Source organism: Furipterus horrens, unplaced genomic scaffold, assembly GCF_987537825.1.
Source record: "Furipterus horrens unplaced genomic scaffold, mFurHor1.1.pri manual_scaffold_5, whole genome shotgun sequence".
NCBI classification, from domain to species: domain Eukaryota; kingdom Metazoa; phylum Chordata; class Mammalia; order Chiroptera; family Furipteridae; genus Furipterus; species Furipterus horrens.
The window spans coordinates 34,693,599-34,703,853 of NW_028327175.1; the positions used below are offsets into that span (position 1 = coordinate 34,693,599).

General features: G+C 36.5%; 1 protein-coding gene and 1 pseudogene across 1 annotated transcript; one reads left to right on the forward strand and one right to left on the reverse strand.

Moving 5' to 3' along the window:
• The first annotated feature begins 956 nt into the window (after positions 1-956).
• LOC150008369 (renalase-like) lies at positions 957-2,977 on the forward strand. The gene is made up of 4 exons (XM_090279313.1): positions 957-1,107; positions 1,901-2,006; positions 2,623-2,765; positions 2,955-2,977. The coding sequence occupies exons 1-4, from the start codon at positions 990-992 to the stop codon at positions 2,975-2,977; spliced, it is 390 nt and encodes a 129-aa protein (XP_090135439.1). The 5' UTR covers positions 957-989.
• A 186-nt stretch (positions 2,978-3,163) lies between these two features.
• Positions 3,164-3,705, reverse strand: LOC150008370 (destrin pseudogene; annotated as a pseudogene).
• Positions 3,706-10,255: the final 6,550 nt, after the last annotated feature.

Here is a 10,255-nt window from a genome sequence, read left to right on the forward strand (position 1 = left end):
AGATTATATATGTTCTCCTATATTTTCTTCTTGTTCTTTTATTGGATATATGTAATATTAATCCATCACTAATTTAATGTATGGTAATTTCTTCATGATGTGGACATAAAGTAGAACTTATAATTTTAAATGTTTTCATCATAAGTGGCTACCATAATCAATTTTCTTACTAGTTTTTATAGCTGTTGTTTCCTAGTTTTCTAGGTAAACTTTTTTATCTACAATTCAATGTAATTTAATTCTTTATTTTTTAATAGTTCACACTTCTCATTGCTTTTTGTTGTTTCACTGACAATTTCCAAGACAATGTTGGGGGAGGGCATTAGAGAATTTGTAACATGTTCTGACACAAAACATTATTTACTGGACAGTTATCTAAAGTGTTTTGGTGAATCAATTATCTTTCATCTTCACAAATCTGAAACGTAGACATTATCATTCCCATTTCACAGATGGAGAAACTGAAGTTCAGGAAGATACATAAACACAAAGCCCAAGGGCTAGTTTAAGAAAAATTTTCTTGATTCCAAAACCTTTTTCTATTATGTGAACAGTGGCCATGAAGGCGCTGGAGGAAAGCTTGCTCTGGCGTCGCCGGAATGTCCCCTCCAACCCCCACTTTCAGACTTAGAATATTAAGAGAGCAAAGGTGACGTCAGGCACAGACAATTACCCTACAGGCACGTTCGGCAGTGTCTCCACTGGAGCCAACAGCAGCTGGTGTGGAGGCGGGTTGCCACCGCTAACCTACGCGGTTTCCAGGCTTTTGCAGGAGCGCAGGCGGGAGTGTGCAGCCCGGCCCTCTAAACGAGGGGGAAGCCCAAGTTTGCCGCTCTCCGCTGCGCTGACCTGCCTCTCAGCGCCGGTGGCCTCGTCTCTGCCCCCTGCAGGCCGGCAGACGGGACTGCTCAAGGGACAGTGGTGGCTCGACCCAGGCCGCCCATCCACAGACTGCAGGCCGAGCAGCGTCGCCGCGGAGACACGCGGCCATGGCGCGGGTGCTGATCGTGGGCGCTGGGCTAACAGGAAGCTTGTGTGCAGCGCTGCTGAGGAGGGAGATGGCCTGTCCTTTACATCTCGTTGTGTGGGACAAGGCTGGGGACTCAGGTGGGTCGTCTAGTGGCGAAACACCGGAAGAGAAGCCGGCGCGGACGCCCGCTTCTGATGTGGCGTGGGCCCCCGCGGAGAAAGTCGTAAGAAAATGCAGTTTCTTTAGGTCCCGGCACTGTCTGGCCGGCGCAGTGCGCGCCTCGCCACGTGATCGAAGGCTTCCGCCGCCGGGAAAAGGCTGGAGAGCGGGCGGGCGGGCGGAGGACGGCGACCGGGGCTGGGCTGGCTGCAGCGCGCCAGTACTGGGCGCACTTCGTGCCAGACTCGAGCGGCTTGGAAGTAATCCTGACCGGAGTTTGCCAAACTTGGGCCTACCGCTGTCGCTAATAGAGTTTAGATTTTCACCTTGGCCTGTCTGTGCCTTTGCAGCTTTCTCCAGATTATGAGGATCCCAAAATGCCCATTGACCAAGACTTAATGAAGGTCTAGTTTACAGGATCCGGTTATTCTCATGAATCCTGACTCAAAGAGTGAAAGCATCCGTTGATTGATTCATTCTGACATTTCATTCATTAGTTTATTTTACATTCATTCATACCTTTCATTCAAATTAGCTATACGTACCAGACACAGTGCTGAACGGCGCTGTATTATTCACATGTCGCTTAAAAAAAAATTACAAAATCAGTGACCAAATTTTCTTTTTTAACTATTTCCTGCCAATGTTGGAAAACAAAACCTTCAACTTAAAACAATCTTTTCTAATATATTTGGGGTAACATGGGGGTGAATAGCATTAATTGCAAAAGGTTATTCTAATGCAGAGACATTTCCCTGTGGATTAATTAAGGGGGAAGAATGACCACCAGCAGCAGTCCTCATAATCCGCAGAGCACAGTCGACTTGGGTGCCCAGTACATTACCTGCACTCCTCATTATGCCAAAAAACACCAAAGGTGAGTTAATTGAGAGGTGGAATGAGTCTTACTAGCTGTATGATGTAAAAATATAAAGTATTCATATTTAACAGGATTAAACTTTGCTTCTTGTAATATAGTGAAGTTATTATGATCATTTTTGATGGTTTCAGCTGTAAAAGGTTAACCTAAGTAAAATGGAAAAACTGTAATACATGCCTAATAGTGCTGTTGTTAAGGTCAGATGAGATGTTAGATGGAACACAGTAAGGGCTCAATAAATATGAATTACTATGTTGGTTTTGAGGAAGAAGACAAAATAGCTGTGTTAGAAATCAATGTTAACCAATTTAAAACTGGTGTACTGGATAACTTTCTGTTCATCTTCACTGACTTTATTTTTATTTTTTGAAATGCACAAGAAAATGGGCCTTTAGTTAATGTCAGCAAAAGATTTATGGATTCTCAAAACACTTCTGTTCTTCACCTGAATTATGTTTTATTAACAGAAAACATAGGTTGAGTTGATCATATGACAATTTCTGGTTATTATTTAATATTATAATCTCTAAAAATTCTTGTAAGAGACCATAGTATGTTAGAGCTAATTATATAGTACATACTTATGTTATATATGTATATTGCTTTATTTCAGTTTTTATGATGAACTGTTAGCTCATGGCATTTTGAAGCCTCTGACCTCTCCTATTGAAGGAATGGTGATGAAAGAAGGCGACTGTAACTTTGTGGCACCTCAAGGAATTTCTTCAATTATTAAACATTACTTGAAAGAATCAGGTAGGAATAGGATTTTCTCTGCCTTCATTTAAAATTAGCATTTTAAAATAAAAGTTATACACATAATTAAATATTAATACTGTAAAGAAAATTATAAAATAAAGTAGATATTCTCCTACTCAACATTCAATAGCTAGTTTTCCCCCCCTAAAGTAATTGCTGATAACAGTTTCCAATGTGTGCTTCTAGAAAAGTGTTTATGCATCTATTAATCTACATGCTGTCTATTTATATATGTTTATATTTATTCCTTTTTTAAACTTTAGATTTAAGATTTATTTAGGGCTGTTTGCACATGTTTGTAGAATATTTAGTTTAACAGATGACAAGATAGCTCCCCCTCAGTGAGGCCCTGGCCTGAATATATTTGCTTTACTTACATAGCAAGAGGATAACATTTAACATGGAAGCTCTTGATTTGTGGCACTGAACAATGATCTACACAGGCATCCTTCAAAAGCTACAATTAAGGATCCACTTAGCTTTTCAGCAATACAAGCCTGGGTCTTCTGGCCCATTTGTTCAGCATTTGTGTTTTATGCCTTGAAACTTCTTTTTGATTGCATCCTTGGAGCTTGCATCAATCATTTTATTTTTCAGAGGTGCTAGCTCTGATGCCTGTAAAAACAAACAAACAAATAAAAACAGCAATTCCTCTTTTCTGGATTCCTTGATTTCAAAGCTTGGATCAAACGAGGCATAGCAACAATCTTTCTCAGGAAGCATTCCCACAGATGTTTGAAAGGATCAGTTATGGCTACCCCAACATCTCCAACCAAGAATGAAGTTCTCTTTGCCTTCCTCAGTGATGTACTTTTTGTCTGCACTGAGACAAAAAAACAATAGCCTTCTTTCTTTCCTTGATTTCTTCTGGTGTGGAACACTTTCTAACTTTCATATCATAAAGAATGTGACATACTTCATCAGCAACTTACACTTCTGAGGCTGTCTTCAACTTGGTGGTAGTTTGGGGGAGGATAAGGAGGGAAGTCATTGGGCTCATGTCTAATGAGTATCCTCACAGCAGCAGGACCGAGCAACCTGTGTATATTTATTTTTTCAAAAAATATATACTAATGGGACTTTTTACATAAACCATTCTGTAACATGTTTGGTCTATGTTGATAATAAATCTATCTATTCTCTCTCTCTCTCTCTCTCTCTCTCTCTCTCTCTCTAAACAGTGCATTTAGTTAGACATTGTTCACATCTCTTCAGGTTTTGTCTGATCAGTTGTGAACTGCTGCTCCCTAAAACCTATTTGTAGGAAGTTAGGGTTAGAAAAATGAATTTAGAATTTCTCTTTAAAATGGAGGAAGGCAGGGAATAAAATTGAGTAAATATATAACAGAAACACGTTTGCTTTTGTAAAATGTTTAAACCTTAATATTCTGATATCGTTATAGCTATTTGCATGTTTTTTTAATTTTTATTAAATATTATGTGCTAGAGAAACAGTGGTAAATAAGAGGTGGTTCCTAACTTTGTTAACCTAGAGTGCAGTAGAGAGAAAAGACATTAAACTATTACATACAAACACAAGAAAAAAAATCAATGATATGGAACATAAGAAAGCAAAAAACAATGAATCAGAACAAGAAGAAGAAAAATAATCCAAAACAGGATAGTATAAGCAGCCTCTGTGACAACTTCAAGGTCCAACATTCACATCATAGGGGTGCCAGAAAGAGAATAGAAAGAGCGAAAAGCTATTTGAAAAGATAATGAAAGAAAACTTCCCCAATTTGGTGGAGGAAATAAGCATGCAAGTCCGGGAAGCATAGAATCCCAAACAAGATGGCTGCAAAGAGGCCCACTCCAAGACACATCATAATTAAAATGTCAAAGGTTAAAGATAAAGAGAGAATCCTAAGAGTGGCAAGAGAAAAGAAGTTAGTTACCTACAGAGGAGTCCCATAAGACTATCAGTTGATTTCTCAAAAGAAATTTTGCAGGCTAGAGGGATTGGCAAGAAATATTCAAAGTCATAAAAAGTAGGAACTTACAGCCAAGATTGCTCTACCCAGCAAAGCTATCATTTGAAATTGAAAAGCAGATAAAGCACTTCCCCACCAAGAAAAAAACTAAAGGAGTTCATCATCACCAAACCATTATTATATGAAATGTTAAAGGGATTTATTTGAGAAAAACAAGATCAGAACTATAAACAGTAAAATGTCAATAAACATACCTATCACAACTGATTCAAGAAAACATGCTAAGCAAACAAGAACAGAGACAGAATCATGACTATGCAGAGCATTTTGAAGCTTGCCAGATGGGAGAAGGATATATGGGAATGGGTGAAGAGGTGAGGGATTGAAAGTGCAAATATGTAGTTACGGAATAGCCATGGGGATGTAAAGTACAGTATAGGAAATGGAGTAGCCAAAGAACTTATACACATGACCCATGGACATGAACACAAGTTTGCAGATGCCTGAGGGAGTGGAGGGAACAGGGTAGGAGGGCAAAAAGGTGAAAAATTGGAACACCTGTAATAGCATAGTCAATAAAATATAATTTATAGATAAATAAATAAAAGAATAAACACACTATTAAGCCACCCACTTGTTTTCAGCAGCCCTGCCTGACCTGGCCCATGTCAGCACCTCTTATCTCCTCACTTCAGTCAGACACACAGGATTCCTTCCAGTTCCCAGAATTCTCAGAGCATATTTGTGCTTCAGCATCATCAGCTGAACTTTCTTCAGTTCTCCACTTCCATTATTAATTTCCAGGAATAAGGCAAAGGTGGGATAGTGATAGAAGAACCTTTGATAATCTTTCCGCAGTGTTGAATTGCCTCCGCCTCCACCTTGATACTGATATTGTCTCAGATTGTCATTCTTCAACCCCCAATTGGGTTTTAAACATCCTCTTGAATCCACATGGATGTTTCTTTTGAATCAAATCAGGGCAGAAAATTTCTTGTTTCAGTCATTTTGCTGACTCCACTTGGAAAAATTTATTCAGAGAAACCCTTAAGACTGGTTAATGAGATCACAGGATGTTTGGAGAAAAGGTTACCCTTGCAATGAAGTGTATGAGATAATCCAAGAAAGGAAAAGAATAAAAAATGACTTCCCTCTCTTCTTACTTGGAGTGTAATTATTAAATGGGACTGAATTGGAAGGGTAAGCATACCCGTGTTTTAAAAACTCAATATTTATTTTTAAGTGTCCATTGATAATTGTTCCTTTTTCTTACCTGAAAGCCCAGAATTCGACTGAGTCTGGTGAATAATACACATGTCTCCTGGCATAGGTGTTTCCTCTGCTGTTCCCCAGCCACACATCATAACCAGCATCAGCCAGAATGAAACCCAGGCTGTTGTTGGGCAGGTTGGAAATCCAGTTTGTGGCTGATGTGAGCAAACCATGTTGCAAAAACACAACAGGTTTCTGGCCTAAAGAAAAAAAAGTATTTATGAGTGTATAAACTGATTTGTTATTCCAAGACAAGTTATAAAATTAGAAACAGGCTTCACATGACTAGAATTAAATGATTTGCTTCATTGAGTTGATTATTTTTGAATATCTTATTTTCATTATAGTGATGGTTTCTCAGATGACAAAACTTATTAAAATGTACACTTTAAGTATGTGTAGTTTATTTATGCCTCCCCAAACTATTAAAAAATATATATTCTAAAGAAATTCAAAGTGATGTTAATTTAAGTGATTAAGTTAATTTAAGTGAATTTAAATTCAAAGTGATGTTACTTTTATACGTTTTGTACTTCACAATATTTCTACAATGTGAAAAAGATGAATTTTTAATAGTATTAGAAAAAAGAAAGACTTTTATCTGTTTAGGAAATGAGCCTTGAATTGTCTCCTCATCCCCGCCTCTGTAACACACATCCAGGCTAACTCTCCCTGATCCTCTAGGACTTTTTCAAAGAGCAAGTTTTCCTTGACTTCCCCTAGTTAAGTGCCTATGTCAGGACTTTTAGCTTAATATCCTGTGCACAAATCTAACATTGCTCTGATCACATATTATTATAATCGTCTGTTTATAATTATCTCATTTGCTTGATGTCCTTCTTGAAGATTGAAGATACAACTTCATCAGTGTTATATTTCTAGAATGAGCAAGACTAATTAATGTTTAGGGAAAAGTAAATAGTAGAAAGAATAGAAGGAAAAGAACAAGGATGTCATGAAGAAAGGAAACCAGAGAGGGAAAGAGAAAGGAAAAAAGGAAGGAGGGAAAGAAGGTTATACCTCTATTGTCTGAATTATTCTTCCCATAAGGAATTTTGAAGATCTCAAGAATATAACCATCTTCAGTCACAACATCATGTTCTTCACTTGGGTATCCCCAGTAAGATATAATCTGACTCTGATGAGGAAATAAAGAAACCTCTTTAAGCTTCTTAAATGCATCTAGTGAGTAGATAATTATATTTAATAGAGGATATAAAAGCTTAAATCTACTAAAATTCTAAATCATGGTAATCTCTTGGTTTTATGGGTTTATTTTTTAATCCTCCAGTAACTTACAGCATTCATAGATGCCTCAGGGCTTGCAGGATTTGATCCTCCAAAGAAACCACGTGTAGTTCCAAGTGCAGATATCAAAGTCGTCACTGTTAGTAGTAACCACATCTTGGACCTGCTTGATGTAGAATAATAATTTGTGCCATGGTAAACCTATGACACTTTCATAACACTCCTATTTTCTGTTAATTTTATATTCATGTAGAGAAATGCTTAGGTTTTATTATATATATCTGTTGAGAAAACACCAGGGACATGTGGATAATAGCACAGGCGTTTTAATGCTTAATATGTGTTCACTCTATTTTATTCCTTTTGCTTAAGAATATTTTCCATTTGGTTTTGAAGTGATGTTGAATGAAACTTAATTGATAAAATTGTATTCTATTCGAATTTTCTAGCAGAATATTATATATTTTTTATGTTTTCTGTTAAAACTTTGGCCAACTTATTTTGAGATTCTAAGGTTGGGGAGGGGTGAGGCACTGTATGGGTATTTGACCCTTCTAGATTCAATCTCAATATAATATGTATACAAAACGATCATGATGTTTATAATATTGTTTATGATATTCTCAATAAACATTTATTGATTTGAAGTAATTATGTGGATTTAAAAGCTACCTCACCTTCTCAAAATGCTACTGTATCTGGAGTAATGTGTGAATATCATTTTAGGAAAGTTTTTGCTCTTTTGATATTTTTTATGTGATATGACCTGGTTGAAATTACTTAGGTAGGCCTTGACAAATATTAATTGACAATATATTGGATAGTAAAATAAATGTTTTTCACAAGTGTTTAGCAATTAAAAGAGAAATCAGTATAAAATCAGTATCATGATTTGAAAATGATTCTAGCAATTTCCCAATTCAACTCACTTATACTCTGAAGGTAAGAAATAGAAACCTACTTCCTAGATAATTTAATGATAATTTCAAGTAGGCTGACTTAGTGCTATTGATTAAATGATCAATCTTTCACATAATTGCTTTAACAAAATTGGCAGGCTTTGAAAAGGTATTTTAAAAAGTCGAAAAACATATGTCAACTCCAAAAAGAATCAGCAACTCTTATGACAAAAAGTTAAGTTCTTTAACATAGAATTAGCTTTTAAAAATTAGTAATAAAAAAACAACAGCAGTTGAAGTTGGTGTAGTGCATGTAAAGCTTTTCATAGAAATAAAAGTGTCTTAAAAGCTTAAGACTTAAAAACATTTGCAAAAATTCTCAATTTAATTTTTATGAATATAATATAAATTAAAACTACTGTTACAACAATTTTCACCTATCAAATAAAGTCTGATAAATTACAGTAATGGCAAAGTTAAATAAAATAGACACTTAAATGTTGTTTATGAAAATATAAATATTTGAAAATCTTTAAGAAATGTAGCAATACTTATGAAAATTTATAAAAGACTTATGAAAATTTAAGATGCATATCCCTTCCAATCCATATTTAGAAATTTAACCTAAATATAATTACAGGTGTGTCTACATGTTTGTACTAGGATATACAATACAGCATTGTTCATAACAGGAAAGATTGGGGAACAACTTCAATGCCTATCAGTAGGGAACATAATTTTATAAATTATTTCACAACCATAACACAGAACGCCATGCATATTGTTTAAAAGAAAACAGTGAGGTAGATCTGTATGTGCTTATATAAAAAGTTATCCCAGAGGGACTGTAATTGCAAGGCATAGAAAACAATGTATTTAGTATATATTGTAGAGTATATTTACTTGTGACAATGAAAATGTATCATTTAAAAAGTAAAAATAAAGCACCAGAATTGTTAGGCTTTTTGTAGCTATAAAACAATACAAGCCAAGAGGACAGTCACAAAATGTATTTGCTATGAAATGAATAAAATATTTTGCATAGAAGTTAGCTTAGCTGATTAGTCTATATACAAGGTCTGATCTCTCAAAAAAAAATCTAGTAGGTTCCAATTTAAACTGGGTTTTCCAACGTAAAATTTATCAGCCTTTCTTGTCAATGTGTGGTTCTTGGAGCAACATATTAGCATATTTTTTCTGGGACAATAACTAGGAATTTCACATACACTCACCTCTGTAAAACTGAACTAGTATTCCTTCAATTTTAACATTTTAAATAAAATTACAACTTATAAGCTTTCTTTTTTCCAAATGACCATTTTGACAGCATTCTACTGTTTTGATCTTCTGATGGAAATGATCATTTGTTCCTCAGCACAAGACAGACTATCTGATATTAGACCCAGAACATCTAAACTTCCTTCTGTGTTATAATCACCACCTACAAGTTTGAGAATCTTCAGATATTAAACTTGGGAAAAAGCTCCAAGGAAGAAGGGATATTTGAAGGAATGCCATGTGGAGTATAGTTTTATATCAATTCATTTTTAGTTTTCCAGAAACAAATAATTCAATATATATTTACTAAGAAGTTACTGCATGCTATGAGTGATATTTGGAGGTCACACATGGAAAGATTTAAATTCTATATAGTGAAGACTTGTAGGATTCAGATTATTGGTTTTAGAGCTTCTGGCCAAGATGGAGGCTTAGACCGACATGCTCTGTCTCTCTCCACAACTACGTAGTAATACAACTACCTCAAAAACAAAGATAACCAGAAATTCCAGAAAATAAAACTACATTGAAGCCCAACGTATGAAGTTATAAACCAGTGGTGCTCATCTGGGCGGGTAGGAGGGGCAAAATCGGAATTGAGACAGAAAGGCTGGGCTGGGCTGTTGGCAGTAGCAGCGTGGGTAGTGGCAGGACTGTGAGAAATTCCAGGGGAGCAATCCCAGCTGCAGTCGAGACCCGGCAGCTCGCAATTCCAATGCTGGAGAAGGCAGACCCCCCCATTGCCTTGGACGGTGAGGCCATGGGGAAGGAGCCTCCTGGTCTCTCATCGGAGAGTAAAGGCAGGAACCCATCTTGGACCCCCGCCCCCACACAAAGCACCACAGAGTGGTGAAAA

Bases quoted from the DNA above. Each gene is read 5' to 3' on its own strand.
- LOC150008369 (XM_090279313.1), top strand. From the start codon at position 990: ATGGCGCGGGTGCTGATCGTGGGCGCTGGGCTAACAGGAAGCTTGTGT. The intron at 1,108-1,900 runs GTGGGTCGTCTA...GGATTAATTAAG, and splicing joins GGACAAGGCTGGGGACTCAG to GGGGAAGAATGACCACCAGC. The intron at 2,007-2,622 runs GTGAGTTAATTG...GCTTTATTTCAG, and splicing joins TATGCCAAAAAACACCAAAG to TTTTTATGATGAACTGTTAG.